At 42.3% G+C, this 17,659-nt stretch overlaps 2 protein-coding genes across 7 annotated transcripts; both read left to right on the top strand.

The window, feature by feature from the left end:
- Positions 1-534: 534 nt before the first annotated feature.
- On the top strand, positions 535-8,846 carry si:ch73-252i11.1 (uncharacterized protein LOC553517 homolog). 3 transcript variants are annotated; one of them, XM_042706775.1, is made up of 12 exons: positions 535-986; positions 1,642-1,777; positions 2,521-2,860; positions 3,319-3,369; positions 3,617-3,743; positions 4,180-4,345; positions 4,688-4,808; positions 5,177-5,273; positions 5,610-5,694; positions 5,926-6,056; positions 6,210-6,361; positions 6,701-7,374. In XM_042706775.1, exons 1-12 carry the CDS (start codon positions 700-702, stop codon positions 7,279-7,281), a joined length of 2,274 nt encoding a protein of 757 aa, XP_042562709.1. In that variant the 5' UTR covers positions 535-699; the 3' UTR covers positions 7,282-7,374. The 3 variants fall into 3 exon arrangements, with proteins under 3 accessions (XP_042562709.1, XP_042562711.1, XP_042562710.1); XM_042706777.1 differs by having other exon boundaries at positions 560-986; positions 6,478-6,820; XM_042706776.1 differs by lacking the exon at positions 6,701-7,374 and adding an exon at positions 7,695-8,846 and having other exon boundaries at positions 561-986.
- Positions 8,847-9,076: 230 nt separating this feature from the next.
- Positions 9,077-17,653, top strand: kitlgb (kit ligand b). 4 transcript variants are annotated; one of them, XM_042706781.1, is made up of 9 exons: positions 9,077-11,728; positions 11,956-12,063; positions 12,494-12,550; positions 13,604-13,762; positions 13,875-14,043; positions 14,315-14,415; positions 15,547-15,695; positions 15,962-16,050; positions 16,268-17,653. In XM_042706781.1, exons 1-8 carry the CDS (start codon positions 11,714-11,716, stop codon positions 15,999-16,001), a joined length of 798 nt encoding a protein of 265 aa, XP_042562715.1. In that variant the 5' UTR covers positions 9,077-11,713; the 3' UTR covers positions 16,002-16,050; positions 16,268-17,653. The 4 variants fall into 4 exon arrangements, with proteins under 4 accessions (XP_042562715.1, XP_042562713.1, XP_042562714.1 ...); XM_042706779.1 differs by lacking the exon at positions 15,962-16,050; XM_042706780.1 differs by having other exon boundaries at positions 15,962-16,359.
- The last annotated feature ends 6 nt before the right edge of the window (positions 17,654-17,659 follow it).

Here is a 17,659-nt window from a genome sequence, read left to right on the forward strand (position 1 = left end):
GATTACAGTGTGTCATCTAGTAGTGAGGTTGCTGTATGGTAACAGAATACCCATCCCTTTACAAGCATGTGCAAGTACCTACGTTGGCCGTGAAAAACCATAAAAATGCGAGAAGCCCTATCTTGAGGCAGTGTTTTGGTGTTTCCTTTCTGGGCTTCTGAAACATGGAGGCGCAACATGGCAAACTCCTTGGAAGAGGACCGGCTCCCTATGTAGATGTGATGGGCTCATTCTAAGATAATAAAGATAATTATACACTAATTATACATTTACAATCAAGTTACAATTATACATACTAATTATAGTATTTATACACTAATGAAAACAACATTTTGAATACTACATTCCTATGAATAGATGCCACTACAAACTACACACTGTGCCTTTAATTCGTTGGCAGTCAAGTTTTCCGATTAAAAAGAAGAAAAACACGTTCCTGTTTTTGCACTTTGATTTATTTTTGTACTATCAGTTAAGCAAGTAGTCTCACATTTAAAGTAGAGTAGCCCAGCAAATATATATATATATATATATTAGTAATAGTAATCTTATAATTTGTTTATTTGTGCTGTGATCAGTTTCGCTTTCGTTTCATCACAAACTGGAGAGGCGAACGGAAACAGGAACTCTGGCAAAGAGACGACGACAGGGAGTCAAAGTTACACATTAGAAAAACACATTAGTAGAAAGACTCCAGAGATGGCTGAGGCAGATTTTATTAAAAGGCTCTGCACCAACAACGGATCTATGCTTTACGATGATTTAGTAGCTGATTTGAATAGAGGAGGTTGGTTAAGCTATGAGCGTGTTGACACCAGCAGTCTTGAAAACGGCGAATTGTTTTCAATCGTTCAGTCGAACGGAGAGAAATGGGTTATCGCTAAAACAAAGCTTCGTCTGTGCAAGGCAAAGAGTTGTTTAGGGTGTGCAAATTTACACCTTTGCAAGAAGTTCTTGCTTGGAGAGTGTCCCTTTGGCAGAGGACGGTAAGTGTAACGCGAAGGTAAACATGAATTTTTTCAATATATAGTTCACGCGTAGATATCAATCAGCGCCCCGTAGCCTACAGTGGAGATAAGTTGGTCCAACCAGAATTCTAAGTTTGGGCTAATGTTACATTTTGATATACTACTAAAACAGTGTTTGCGGAGTAATGTTCAGCTTGAAGAGTCAATATTTCTACAGGCTACTTGCAAACCGCACATGCTTCTTAATAGGAATTGTCTAGGTCTTACGGTAATAGTCTAACGTTACTTGAAGGCCATGTCTATCTCTTTTAGCAGTATTGAAATATGCGGGGCTGGACCTAGCGTTTCTGGGGCGCTATGCGGTGTTTTTGCACCGCACAAAACAGTATTTGGCACAGTCCCACACCGGACTCGATCTCACATTTGTGCCAGAATCTGTCGGCAGCAAGTCTCTTAGGTCTCGGAGTGAAGTTTACTCACTGCACAGCTGTGTCCCTGCCGGTTACTGTGACAGCTACATGCAAACATAAAACCCAGAATGAAAAATGCAAATAAACCCTGGAAATATGCCTTCATGCAAGATCACGATCATTAACTTAAACTGGAGTGTAAGAAAATCTGTAGAATGTGTCTTTACATCTCAGTTTACACAGAGATCTTTTTGTCTTTTTAGAAAACCCTGTCGGTTTGGCCATGACCTCATGTCAGATCACAATGCTCAGGTCCTCGGGATTCATAAACTTGAGTCCTTGGACAAGAGGGAGTTGTGTATCCTGCTTCTTCAAAATGACAACTCCTTACTGCCACCGGTGAGTACGGCTATAGGCCTACCTCATAGGCTGTAACTGCTGTAATTGCCACTTTGTTCTTCCCCAGCATTAACCAGAGACATACAGTATGTCCAACCTAACATACAACATGGTGAGGATAGGCCTGCATGTTTTGTCTTTGTGAATCTGAAAGTAATCATTTTTGTTATTATTTTATTTTATGTTCCTGATTTCTGGGTCAAGTGCTAGAATGCATGTGGTGAAATTGGAACATATAGATATTGGCACACATAAAAAAATGGAGAGAGGTATGGGTTTCAAGGGGGTTACTGCTGTGTGTTTAACTTAATCAAGCTGTAGCAGTACTAAGAGTAAACTGGATAGAGTACTGTCCTTGGATAGTTACTTTTCTACTAGTATTGTGAAAGCTAGAATCAAAGGTCGTTTTTGTGTTTCTACATCATAAGTATCCTCATTCTAAACAACAACTGTTCCACACTTACATTTAACCTGACTGTAAATTAAATCACCACTATAATCATCTCTCTCCTATATTAACATACCCCCCCCCCCACACACACACACACACGCACACACACACACACACACATTCACTCATTCTCTCTCTCTCACACACACACACACTCACTTTAAAACACACACACACACTCACTTTCTTTCTCTCACACACATACACACACCAGACACATCATACACACACCTCTACTCCTTACCTTACCTGTACCAACCTTGTGAAGTCCCTGTGATCTGTGTCTGTTCAGGTGTGCCACTCCTACAACAACGGCCCGGGGCAGTACGGAAAGTGTGAGGAGCAAGAGGGCTGCACACGGCTGCACATCTGCAAGAGGTACCTCAGGGGGGAGTGTGGCTGCCCACGGTCTCATGACTTCTACGAGCCGCACCCCTTCACCACACTGCAGAACCGAGGGGTTCCCCTGGATCTGATGCCGTTCATGAAGGACATCTACATGAACATCGAGTTCATGAGAGTCCGCACTCGAGGGAGGCCGCCACAGTGGAATGCTGGTCCCGGACCCAGGCCCAGCGCTAGCAACCATGTTGATTACAACATGGCCAGCAAGAACCCAGAGGCCTCACGAGGTACTGCGGATGTTGTGGTTACGCGACGATCCTTCATCAGCGTGTCATCTTTTTGAATTTACTGTTTTCTCTTTGTCTGTTTTAAATGGCAGTTATTCATACAAGGAAACAAATTAGTAAGCAAATACTTTGTACTGAACGAGGAGATTAGGGGATGGATTAGACTGATCTATGTCTTATCTGATGCAGACTTATTCTGAGGTGCGTTGGTACCTATGGGTTGGGAAAAGTGTTCTAAAAGGCATACAGACTTTTTTTTCGTGTTTGGCCTTTCCTTTAGCTTTCTGTGGGCTTTGGGTAGCTTCACGCCTCATGATGGCATATTATTTCAGATATTTATACATTTTTAGACAATTCTAAAATCAATGTGATATCAAGGTAAAATTAAGCCTTTGGCCTAAATAAATCAATTAGGAAAAAAATAATTTAAACCATTACTTTCCTTCCTATTTCTATAGACAGAAACGAGATCTGTATGTACTTTGTGAAGGGAATCTGCGTACATGGAGGTAAGTTCATATACACATTGGGTAACAATTAGAAATATTAGTCATCAATTCATATGGCTTCAATGTAGGCCTGTTATATTATATTTTTTCCAACTGTCATTTCATTTTGAAATGTTTGTAAGATCCCTCATATCTCCAGAGACTTTGCAGTTAATTAAAGGTCCAAATTAGACTTGAACGAAATGAAACAAAATTAATTAAACATAAATCAAAAGTCCATCATGTGAATGTCTATCTATTTTCCCAGACAGATGCTGGAAAGCCCACTCCACCCTTCCATATCGATGGGAGGCCAGGGACGGGCAGAGATGGACCGCTTTGTCTGATAACGAGGGCATAGAGAAGGATTACTGCAACCCCGCCAACACATATAGGTAACGTTGGACTGACCATCCGTGGAACATACCTAGGTGTGTTTTCTATGTGTCTGTGGCTTGTAGTGAACTACAATGGCCTATAACATTTTCATTGCATTTGTAGTTCTTTACTTTTGTCGCATCAACATAGATGTGACCTAACTATTGATGACTATATGAATTCAGATATAATATATAACATAATATCAAGTTGCACACTTGTTGCTATCTGCTTGGTACTCACACGGTGTATGACAATGAGATAATAAGGCAGTTAGGTAACCAAGGCAAGGCCACCGTTTCTGGTCATAAAGTTGAAAGGTCACTTTCTGTGTTGTTTTGAAGGAACTGATACCTATAATCTCATTGCACTGCCACTCATGCATGCACATCCGCTATACTTGTGATTGCATTTGGTTTCCTTCCTATGTCTCCCCATAATGCCCCATTGCAGTAAGGGGGTGGAGCCTGTGTGCTTTGACACAATGACGCGCGGGCTGCGGGGGGTCCGCCGACTCTCCACCGTGTCGTCCGTGGTGCAGCCCACCTTCATGCTCACCACTGAGTGGGCCTGGTACTGGGAGGACGAGCATGGGGACTGGATCCAGTACGCTACAGCAGTAAGAGAAAAAATATATACAATTATGATCGTTTTTGTCATATGGATACAATGCCTTATTATACGTATCTATCTAACTTGAACAGTTTTTAGTTATACAGATATAAAGCCTCATGTATTTGTCTATTTAGAAGAGTGTATAGATGCAAAGTATCTGTATATGTCTAATTAGAGTAGTCTTAGTATTAGATACAAGTCCTCATCTGTATCTGTCTAGTCTGGTGTTATATAGAGTGCCACAGTGGATACTGACAGCGTGTATAGCAGCATTACTAAACGTGAAACATGTTTTGATGATCAAATATCTGTACACTTGTCTGTCCATTTGGATGTGGTTTGGTAGGCAGGAGGTCACAGCTCAGCTTCCATCATGGGTGAGGACTTGGAGCAGAAGTATCAGGAGGACCCCAGCGCCGTGGTGGAGTTCACTGCCGGGTCCCAGACTTATGAGCTTCGTTTCCAGGGTACCAGACGCATTCAATGGTCCCCCTATAGCAATGACACAGCATAGAATGTGAGCTAGAATGTTGTAATATCGCTATACAGATAATTCACCCACATTTTTGTTTTCATTAAAATTGCATGTCTGGTGGGAACAATTCCTAAGTAATTCTGTGCATAGTTGTCTGAGTTAGATGTTTGGCCTGGTTTAATGCGGCCTCAGTAGGCTGAAAACGTCTAAAATATTTGAGATGTTCAAGGCACTTCTAGTACTATTTAAGTGGAACAAATTGATGAGGTGATGTCTGAAGAATAAACTGAAATGAACACAGAAGTGATTGTTTGCCTCACACTAGCTGGACAGACTGTAACCCAACCTCATCTTTTGCAGATATGATACAGACCAACAAACGCTATGGCACCAAAAAGCTTGTCAGAAGGCGGCCTGTGTTTGTGTCTGCAGCCGATGCACAGACAATCAAAACAAGGTATTTGCTTTTGCCTCTCACTCAACACGAAACAGCCTTAGCAGCAGGTCTGCATTTTCGATGAAATGGTTATGAACCATTACACAGTCCCCTCATGATAAAACAGACACTTTTACTTAACTCTAAAATACATTTAGTCTTTCTGTGATACTGAAATTGGAGATATGTGTAAAATTCTTAATATTATTGTGGCATTGTGTGTGTGTGTGTGTGTGTGTGTGTGTGTGTGTGTGTGTGTGTGTGTGTGTGTGTCATTCCACTAGTGAAGTGATGGGAAATGAATTAGATCATGTTATTTTTTTCCCTATTTATAACCTGCCTATTTTTTTTCTACAGTAAAAAAGCTCCCAACAATCGATCAAACTTCAAGGCACTGCCTACACACTGGGACAAGGCACTGACTCCAGAAACTGGCTACAAGGTACAAGATGTATAGGCACCTTGTGGTAGATATGTATTTGTATAGAGATGAAGATATGAGTGCTGCTCAGATTGCATAAGGCATGCTGTTTGGCATAAAACCTAGAGGAAAATATAAAATAATGATAATGACCAAACATTTTGTTTAATGTTTCAAATGCTTTTTTAGTTACAGATACTGTACATATATAGATACTTATATATAAAATACAACCCATCTCCTTATGCACAGAGAGTGACTCTGCAGAGTAGCTCAAAAGAATACATGGAGATCCTGACCCTCTTCAACACGACCATGAGGGGCTTCAACATTGTGTCCATTGAACGAGTCCAGAACAAAGCACTCTGGGAAGTCTTCCAATGGTATGCTGATTTTAACACCTCAATTTTTAAATACACCAAATATTTTCATGCCAACATATGGTTGGTTTGTTTATTGCTATAATACTTATTATTATGTATCTATTTGGGTCTTTAGCTGCCTATTTAAAATTATGTCTTTTGACTGATGACCAGGCAAAAAGACTTGATGAAGAAAAACAGCGGCGGCAGGACTGTAGCGGAGAAACAGCTTTTCCACGGGACGGATTCCAAGCACGTTGACGCCATTTGCCACAACAACATGGACTGGAGGATCTGCGGGACCCACGGGACTGCCTACGGGAAAGGTGCATTTCCATTTTAAGAGACCGTGCAAATGTGTTTGTAAGAAAAGTTTGTGATGATTTCCCTCATTTGTCAATCCTTCCTTCCTTCCTTCCTTCCCTCCTTTCTTACGTCCTAGCCTTAATAAAAACGTGAAGGAAACAAGGAAGGAATACAACAAGGATTCAAGGGATCGCTGACATACATAAGAAATGAGATGTGCTTCGTGTGTTTGTGTTAGGTGTTGCAAACCTCTATGTCATGAATGTCAGTTGTGGTCTTATTATCTCAGCTCCAGGCGACTTTTCATCCATCACAAGCAAACACCCACTAAACCCCCTTCAACTACACTTTCATTACAGGAAGTTACTTCGCCAGAGACGCAAAGTACTCGCACAACTACACCAGCCCGTCCTCTACCAGGACTCTGTTTGTTTGTCGTGTTTTAGTCGGAGATTTTACCCGAGGAGACAAAAGCTACCTCCGTCCCCCTTCCAAGGACGGTGGGAACACAGTCTTTTATGACAGTTGTGTGGACAGTGTCCCTGACCCGAGCATATTTGTTGTCTTTGAGAAGCACCAGGTGTACCCAGAACACCTCATTCAGTATGAAGAGCGGACCGAATCTGCCCTGTCTTCTTATATGCTCAGGTCTGCCATCAGCAGACCAGTGGCTTCCGCCCAGACTGTGACAACAGCACGTGCTTTGTCCAGAGTCCGCCCTGTGCGTCCAAATTCCTCAGTTGTCCCGGTTCTCAAGTCAAGACCAAGTCCGGCCTCATCTCTTCAGCACCAACAGCGACCAGCGCCATTTGTTCCTGTTCCTGTTCCTGTTTCAAATCCACCATTTGTTCCTTCTCACAACCTCACCTCGGCGCCCAGTGGCGAAGAGTTGTTAGATCGAGTCAGGAGAATGCTCTCACAATGGAAAATACAGAAATAATTCTGATTATTTTACTCCGTTAATCGGATTGCTTGCCTTTGTTTCCTGTGCTTTGAAATTGATTTTTGATAATAAAGGTCTTTGTTTTATAAACCGACTCAGACCGACGCGTGTCACTGGTCCTGATACTTTCCCCACTAAACCTTACTGTTGAACTGTGAATGACATTGCTTTTTCCTGGAAATAATTCCAATCAATGTACGGGGCAAGTCAGAAAAATGTCTTACTCTCCGTGGCATAAAGGTTTGCTGGTACACCAGAAAAAAAAGAAAGAAATTCTAATAGACAGGATGGTTATTTGTAATTTCCTTCTACAGAAATGGTGTACAAACAAACACGTCTAAGAAGTGTCAAACAAATGTCAAACAAACACGTCTAAGAAGTGTGATTACTATATTTCTGTCTTATTTTAGGGAGCTACTTTGCCAGGGATGCTAAGTACTCGCATAACTACACAGCTCACTCGAGCACCAGATGCATGTTTGTCTGCCGCATCCTTGTGGGCGACTACACCAAAGGAGACTCCAGTTACCTCCGGCCTCCGTCCAAAAACGGAGGTGACACCGTCTTCTTCGACAGCTGCGTGGATGACGTGTACAACCCTTCCATCTTCGTGGTGTTCGAGAAGCATCAGGTGTACCCCGAGTACCTAATCCAGTACAGGGAGCAATTCCAAACATCAGCCAGTGCCACACAGCATTACGCCCAGGCGCCCAGACCAGCAACCAGACCAGCACCCGCACCGATACCAGCACCCACACCAAGGGCAACCTCGTCATATTATGTACCACAGCCTACCCAGTCATATTCTTCAAATTCTTCTAAGTCTGATGACAACCGGTGCATTATTAGTTGATTAGATTAAACTTTGCTCCTTTAATTGTATTACATTCTTTGTATGCTTTGATGAGGAGGGCAACCATACAAGTATATACATAAATCTGTCTATGTGGGTAACCATGCTGATGCTTTGAATACCTCCGAAAGTAGAACAAGCCTTGACTTTTCATACCTGAAATCAGTCCTGTGTGCTTCTTGTGAAATGAAAGCAAAGGGAACAGGAAATATATTTTAACACATCTTTATTTCCTGGGCTGTGCTTCATTTGCTGTTCGCTGTTGCATGAGATATCAACTACTTTATCCTTGTGCACTTTACTTCTATTTAAAAACTATGGAACACAGGCACATGGCTTCAAAGATGTTTAATGATTTACTGAGTCAGGTGAGCTTGTGTCAAAATTTTGATTCAGTATGATTATTTACCTGATACAAAATGATACATGATATCGTATGATTCTTTTAGGGATGTGCAATGATTTTAATGCTTTTTTGAGCTTCCAAGATAACACTTTGAGATATATGTTGTAAATGTTGGTGTATGTACGGTTGGTAATTAGCACTACTGTGATAAAATGACATGGCATTTTATGTGAATACAGGAAGCACACATGATGTATGAACCTTTTTCTTCATGTATGTCAGTTGATATATATCTGCACTCTGAAAATGTATATTGACATAAAAAATAAAGAATTGGCTTTTCTTGTCAGCTCTCAAAGTAAACTATGAAATATTTTCCTCCAAGGTTTTTTAATATCCATGCTTGGAAATCTGCTTTGTACCTCAGTTGCAAATGACTAATTGACTACTATGCCTATGTTTTAATGGAATTTGAGATACAATCCTTCTGGTGGAAAAATGCCCTTGCACATGTCTGTGGAGATTTTGTTCCCTGTCTGTCTTACACACAGTAAAACACCCCCGTCAGATCCACAATGTTTAGCCAACTGAGGACATTGTCGTATTAAGTCCATGGTTGTGCTCAATTCTATTCACATGTTGAGGTTGAATATCCAGCGTATGTTGCAGGGAGAGCAACCCAAGCAGAATTTATAAATGGTGTTTCGATTTTAAAAAGGGTTTTAAAAGTCAAGTTTTGTGACTGAGATTAACCTGTGCCCCCCTCAGTGCCAGCCTCATCACATGTCTGTGAAATAATGCCCCCTAGTGGACAATAATTGCCTGAAGGTGTGAAGGCCCTGAGTTCGTGATTGACTCAGAACCATTGGCATGTCATTCAAATGTTTATGCGTTGGAGGCTATGCCTCAGATTATCCCTCTCATATTTAACTGTATCATTTAATAATACAATAGTTTTCACAAGTGACTGGCTTGTCCAAAAGTTCCTCCAACTTTACGTGTGTGTCAAAGAATGTCTGGAAATGTATATTGTCCATACATGAGACAAGTATAATCAATGATGTTGATATTTTGGAATAATGTAGTGATTATCGTTTGACATGGTCTGCAGTATAAGTAAACATATTAGTAATCTTGTGAAATATTGCTCTCTAGTGGTAGACAGAGTGTATTGTATTGCTTAGTGCTTGTAGTGGTATACTGTGTGGCTGTTATCTAAAATGAGCAGATTAAGGCACGTTATAAAACAGAGTCTGGGAAGACAAAGATTCCCACTTGGAACAAAGGTTTCCTGGCGTGAAAGCTGCCTTGACATTCAAGTTCCCCCCAAATTGTGTGCATCTGCAGCATTAACTAAGGAAAGGATTTATCAAATTTCCTTTTATAGTCAAATATTTCTGACTGAAATAACATTAAAATTGCTAAATTAATAACAATGGTGGTTTCAGCTAGAATTTTCAGATCAAAGATGACATGAGTATAATCATTTTTAAGCCTGTATCTAGTAACCCTGGAGTGTTAAATGGGAGATACATATCACTCACAGTCATTCTTTTGCAAAGTTAGGCCCTGTTCGTCATTAACTGCTTACATGCACAGCCTGGAGAGTCTTGTGACTCTTATTATTGCCTTATTATTATCAGAGCGCCAACAATGCATCTTCTGGTTCGCCACTGGGTCTGTTTGATGATTTTCCAGTGTTAATCAGTGACTGCCTCGGGGCGGGAGAGGACTTGTGAATCCCTAGGGGGCTGGTTTGTGACATGGTTCAGAGGGATTCTCGTGGGGATTTGGTGTGAAATCCTGGCCCAAGGAGACAAGAGGGAGAGCAATCTAGGCTATTTCTAGACCCCATTATCAAAATTGCTCTGATAATCTGTCATAGCACATGATCCCCAATTCATTCATCACTGATCTGGCCCAGTGCATTTACCTTACTCAGACTCTAATGCTCATGACATCTGATTCCCAGCCAAGGGTCATCCCACATACACTGTGCACATGCGCACGCGCACATACACACACACACACACACACACCCGTGCGCACACACACACAGTTGCACATTATTCCAGTCAACAATCATTCCATTCATGAAGTTATACTTTAAGCACAATGTACAAAATGTAATTAAATAAAACAAATAAACAAAAAAATCATGTTAGAAAAATTCACGTTCTGTTTTGAAAATTCACATTGTGTTAGAGGGATATGGATATGTAGCATATTCAAAAAAGGCTGCTTTGAAAGAGTCTGCATTTCAGAAACAGTTTAGTACAGGAAACCCGCCCAAAGAGAGCAGTATCTGTTACGCAGATCAATACGTGGTATCTATTACACAAATCGATTATACATTTAGGCTAGTTGGGAAATTGGCAATTAGTGGGGGGCTGATAAAGGCTCTCTGAAACTTGTGGGGGTATTCGTTCTTTTTGTGCTGCTTAATATGAGAAGAATTCGCAATCAGTTCGCACAATGTTCTGACAAATTCGTGATTTAATGTGTCTTACTGAACAGAAATGATTTGTGTGAGATGGTATGCGGGGGCTAGGTTTATAGCCTACAGGAAGAATACTCGTAGGCCTGTGAAAGTGATATGGCGGTAAGTGCCTAAACTCAAAGTCCCGCTGACGATGTAAATAGGGCTTCAGGCAGTAGGCATAATGCAATGAAGCATCTTTCACTGTTTTCACTGTTTTACAATATCAGCGTCTTTTCTGACATGAGCTTTATAACGCAAGCGGCAGTAGGCTAATCTTACGGTGCAGTGTTTGTTAATAACAAACAAGTAGCCTTCTTAGCAAGATAAACCAATTACGGAATGTGCCATTTACTTTGTTATGCATCTGTTAATAGTACCCTGTACGGGTGTAGGCCTATGCTAAGGTTAATAGGAAGGGGATTTAGCGTGCTTTAGGGAACTGATTCGAACTTGACTGTCTGAGAGCCTTGTACTCGCTAACCCTGTGAGTCGACGCAGCTTTAATCACAGCACCAACGCGCTTCTGTTGCCTCCCCAATACGCCACCAGTGCGCTCAGAGCAGTCTACAGGAAACTTGTCAGATTCGAATACCAGACTAAATCTGCAACTGCTGAAGAGGAAGGGATACCGGTCGATAAGCGGGAACAACTATCCGTCGGACATGAACAAATGGAATAACCGACACGCGTTGATCAGGAGGAAAAGACAAAGACGTTTATTTTGATTGTTTTATACCTTATCATCCATATGAAGAAGACAAACGTAAGTATTACAGACTTTAACCTACATCCAAAAGCATGCTTCAGTGTTTGGCTGGCTCTTTCAAAATTATTGTATGTAGGTCTAGGTTACATACTACTACTTACAGACTTGTACATACTAAACACAATCATGTATAGAGACGGCCGAAATGCGCTGGGGTGAAACACTGTCAATAACTGCCTATATACAGTATAGCAATCCCTTTATGTTTCCCTTCATGTTTTTAGATTGGGGAGAGCGTTTGCATCCTCGCACTACTGTTGTCGACTTTGGTGACAGGTGGTGTCAAAGGCAGAACTCCTCTCACGGATGATGTGGGTACACTAGACGTGTTGGTGAGTCCATTGCCTTCGACTATAGATTTCTCTTTGCGTTTCGCCCAAACTTTAAAACTTAGAAAAAACTTTTCAAACTCTTTTGTTGTCCTATTAATTACATGATAGTGGCTATAACAATGATAGTTCTAGTTAAAGCTACCTGTCTCCGTTATGAAACAGAAACAATTCGTTTTTGTAGGACGTTTTAAGTAGAGGTAGATATTAAGTAGATTTGGGTCTGGTTTAAGGGATAAATGAAAAGATTTAGCAATAATTAAGGCAGTCTGATTCCAAATTAAGGGCCTCTTAATACACAATACGGGGTTCATTGCTAAGTTTCAGGCAAAATTCAGATTATTATAAGTATATTTTGAGGGATTGTAAGGAATTTGTCTTTAAAGGCACTCTGAATGAGATTTTTTTTTCCTTTGTCTTTTTGTCTTTAAAGAAAGGAAACATTCCCAGGGACTACAGAATCCTAGTTAATCACACTCCCAAGGCAGTGGTAAGTCTTGCACACAGATTAGTCTAGGCAAAAAGGGATTTTTCTTTTAACCATAGAGATCACTGTGGGGGCATTAGTGCGATGGCGAGCCCTTGGATTGATCTGAGCCACTGAGTCTAGTGGAGTACAGTGACTGTAGAGGCACCACTGTACATTTGCATGTGCTAATGCTTTTATCCAGAGCACCTGACAGCACAGATACCAATGCTCATCCAGAGCACCTGACAGCGCAGATAGACATGCTCATCTAGAGCACCAGACAGCGCAGATAGACATGCTCATCCAGAGCACCTGACAGCGCAGATAGACATGCTCATCCAGAGCACCTGACAGCGCAGATAGACATGCTCATCCAGAGCACCACACAGCGCAGATAGACATGCTCATCTAGAGCACCAGACTGCGCAGATAGACATGCTCATCTAGAGCACCAGACAGCGCAGATAGACATGCTCATCCAGAGCACCTGACAGCGTAGATAGACATGCTCATCCGCATGGGTGCTCCTATGGTGTTGAACCCCTGACCTCAAAGTCATTAACATCTGGCTCTACCAGTTGAGCTCCAGCAGTGCAGAGACCCCTATGCCATAGCCATGCTAATGCATCTCACTGCTAAGGGTCCTATACGTCAGTGGGCAGAGCAACTTTAAGGTCATGGGTTCAGGTCTCTGGGAAGGGGGTTAACTGTGCACACTCACCGCACTGTACTACTGTATATTCACTAAAGATAGATAGACAGATGGAGTCAGTCAGACAGAATCATACAAAATGAGTAACTGAGTGACTGATGGATTGATTGATTGATTGATTGATTAATTCATTAATTCATTAAGGGTTGATTTACTGACTGATTCTCTCTGACGGCTCAAGGGTGCTTATTTATGTCTATAAACTTTGTGGTCGGCTCTTGCGAAAGCACCATAGCGGAATGAATGTATTGCAATCACATTGAATGCGTTCATCCATCTATCTGTCTGTCTGTCTGCTTCACAACATAGTCCATAGTAACACAATATGCTGATGCCATATGTATCTGTTGTTCCTCTCCCAGGCAGGAAAGTGCTGGCTGCAGTTAAACATTTACCCTGTGGAGAAAAGCCTCAAGCAGCTAGCCCACAAGTTCAATAACCTGTCAATCAACCGAGAGAACATCACCATTTTCATCACTATGCTCCAAGGTCTTCGCTTCATGCTTGGCAACGAGGAACTGGTGACTTTCATTACTTTAGTATATAAGCTCATTTCTTTATTGTGTGTATTAACATGCATTCTACATATGTATGAATATGTTTATTCATTTCAATGTCCTGTTCTGTCCCAAGGATTTAGCAATGCAGGCATTCGAGTGCCATTTCAGGACAGCACATTGGCCAACTGAGCTCTACTTTGATCACGTAAAAGAGGTTTTCAGTGCAGCTGCCAATGTTTCTGGGATATTGGAGTGTGCCCCACCGCCCTGCCCATCCACTTTACCTCCCTCTGCCACAACAGGTACACACACAGAGAGACACACACACACACACAGACACACACACACACACACACACACACACACACACACACACACACACACACACAAACACACACAACCCTTCTCTCTCTCTCTCTATGTCTCTATCTCTCTTTCTCTGTCTTCCCCCCCCCCCCCACACACACACACACAGAAACACACCCACACAGAATGAGAGGGGGGAATACAAGAGCAAAATGAGAGAGTAAAACAAATGAAATTTAGAAATGAAAGATTAATCTGTTCCCACAGGTCATGAAAGGCAGTATCACATTGGGGAGAGTTTGAAGAGAAGCCTTCCAGTCCTGCTACTGGTCCCTGTTTTGTTTTTACTGTTTCTGGGCGCATGGATGGTAAGTCTGTCATCCTGCTTCTTCAACTGCTTGATGGAGAATTGGGGCTTCAGTTGTGTGTGTGAAATTGTGACTTACAGACAGTCAATCTCACAAGGGTGAGAGATATATGGAAGTGTGGTGAATGCCCCTATTGTCATTATATGGTGGAATGATCACTATGACAACCAGCCAACCTATTGGCACAGGTATCAGTAATTTTTTTCCCACACTGTGATGTGTAAATCAGCAGGAAGTGTGCTGATGCAATTTGGTGGCGGCTTCCTCAAGCCAGACTTCCAGTGAACCGAAATACTATCTGGATAAATTAACCAATCCTGCCACGCTAGTTATAGTTATGAAACCGAGGTGGGTATAGTTTGGAAAAGTTTCATGGCAAGTTGTGTCAACACGGTTTCTAATCTAAGATTAAAACAAATCAGTTTGCGGGTGCAGTCCTCGATTTGAATCCATTACAGCTTTTTACAAGTCAGCAAATTTCTCCTCATGGTCCTCTAGCTCTCTGACCTGCGTACCAAAATAAATGTGGTGTTCATGCACAGCTGTGGCTTTGTTAGTGGGAAACAAACAAATTATTTTGGACTGAGCAATACACTGTTCCAGCCATTTAACACCTGTGCTTCAGGACCCCTGAAGGGGGGTGTGTGTGTTTGATTGGCAGTTGAGTTAAAATATCAACCATCTTTTGCCAGGAACGAGGACTTTTCCTTTATTTGGTGGAGCAAGGTGCACCAAGACCACAGGGTTTAATATCCAGGAAGCACATATGCCCAACCTGTACCTATGGTGTACTATACCTTGCTCTGTGGAGGATGAACACATGTAAATGAATTGTTTCTCAGCAAGGTCAGAACAGTCAACAGAACTAACAGGGCTAAGTCACCCTGTAGCTTAACTGATAGACCAGCGGCCATGCAGAGGTAAAGTAAGACAATCAGATATCCTATTTTTTGGGAATGTTGACATCTACAGTATTGGTCTCGCTAGGGTGTTTAATTCCCTCGGATACAATGGCAGACAATCCCAGTCCACATGGCCTGGGAACAGGAACGTGCTAATACGATTCTTAAGTTATGTAATTTCAGTGTGTCACAAGTATTGTTACGTTTGGAATCTTTTTCTGTCACCTAGGTAGTACAGAGGAGAAGAGTCTGTATGAACAACTCTAGCAGAGGTGAAGCAAGAAGTCCCCAGAGTGAAGCTGCACTGAGAGGCCCTGAGCCCCAGCACAGAGCTGCGCAGGAGGGCCCACTGGAACTCTCACCTATGACTCAGGGGAGGTACGTTGGATTACTCAAAACGATTACTCATCACAATAAATGTTATCTTTTCCCCTTTCACTGGCAGAGCAACACTGAAGTTGTGGATAAAATTTCCATGGAACCCCCACACCTATAAAACTATATAGCTATAACACTGTCAGTCACTTGTCATTAGGGGTGCATACCAACGGTTATTCAGTTATTTGTGGGGGTGGACATAAGGCTACAGATAATAGAAAGCATATCAGGAAAGTGGTAAAAACCTTTCTTTTTGGTATGTATAGTACCATCTCACTCCACAGAAGGATACCAGAACTATTTTGAATGTGCATCTAAACCACCTAAACCAAAATGAACAATGTCATTATTTGAAGTGAGTATTTGCTAAAATATCAATTTCTCTCATAATTTCCTATAATCCTGTACACCTAGTAAGCAAATTGGGATATTAGTATTTTAATAGGTATTCTGCAAACGATGGATAATCAAATATCCGGATAACTTAGTTGCAGTGTCTTCTAAGGGACTACATTTAAATACAATAGATCTGTCATATTTGCTTCTGTATGTTCTTCTTGGACACTTTGCAGGAGAAGGGAGAGTGCCGTGGTGATGGAGATGTTGGAGGTGATGGAGGATTCAGCGGTATGAGCTCTAGCATTCAAGCAGGAACCTGGGATCCGCCGCAGGGGAGGCCAGCCGTGAGGGCAGGGTGGGAGCAGGAATGTACTCCAGAGATACCTCACGTTACGCCACACTATGGCGCAACAGCGCACCAATACCCCCTCAGGGGGATGATGTGGTGATGAGAGAATGCCATGCAGAGCCATCGTGGAATGAATAACCACTCAGAACTCCTGAACAGAACCACGCCCCAGCCAGAGATTGATTTGCATATCTGTAACTAACCCGCAGGCCCTCAAAACAACAGGAAGGAGCCTTTGAGAAAGACTCAGCCAATGAAGAAACTTGAATTTTTTTTTCTTCAGCCACTCTGGAAGTGTCTGAAAATATGTGCATGTGTGTCTGTGCACTTGTGCACCTGTATATGTTTGTATGTGTGTGGTGTGTGTGTGTGTGGAAAGGGGTGGGTGCTATTAAGTGGCAGTGTTTCGTGGGAGAGAGGCATCTGTTTGGCTGCCTGCGGCGACCTCCGCTGAGACAGTAGCCATCATCTGGCCAGCCCCTGCAGGCCGGAGTTGGGTCTCATGAAAGGCTTTTTGTAAACAGCTTCTGTCCTCCAGCTCTGCAATCAGTTTATGATCCTGTTCTGTTTCACCGAAAGACAGAGAGGGGGGGGGGTGAGAGAGAAAGAAATCCCCCAGAACGGTCTGGAACGGCCCAGAACAGAGTGTCTGCTTGTCCAGATCTGTGTTTTGGCTGGGTGCGATCACGAACATGGCCCATTGATGTTTTTCAACACATACCAGATATGTGGAGCATATTTGGTATGCCTCTTGTCTCGCCCCCTTGCAGCCCTGGTGCTTCAGCTGTGTGTATGTGTGTGTGTGTGTGTGTGTGTGTGTGTGAGAGAGAGAGGGAGAGCATCGTTGCAATGTTCAGCTAACTGATAGACTTTGAACTGAATGGATCAAATTTGTCTGAATGGGACCACAGAGGCCAAGACATTAATCAGTGCAGTGTGTGAGACTGATCTCATTTCACTGACTCATTGGCGCACACACACACACACACACACACACAGAACCAACAAATTCACGTAAAACGCACCACTTAAGAACTCACACGCACACAGCCCACCAGAGGCCAAGGACTAAGACTCATAGCAGTTCATAACATAAGGAGTCACATGGGAAAACGCGTTGGGCAATGACTAAAAAACACGATCCAGTGAATCATAGCCTTTGATAGATCTCTGTCTCTATTCCTTCCCTCCCTCCCTCTGTTCTCCCTCCCTCCTTTAATGTGATGGCCATCCACGGCCTCATTGTTTCCCAGCATGACAGGCCTGTCTGACATTT

Source organism: Clupea harengus, unplaced genomic scaffold, assembly GCF_900700415.2.
Source record: "Clupea harengus unplaced genomic scaffold, Ch_v2.0.2, whole genome shotgun sequence".
In the NCBI taxonomy this organism is placed as follows: domain Eukaryota; kingdom Metazoa; phylum Chordata; class Actinopteri; order Clupeiformes; family Clupeidae; genus Clupea; species Clupea harengus.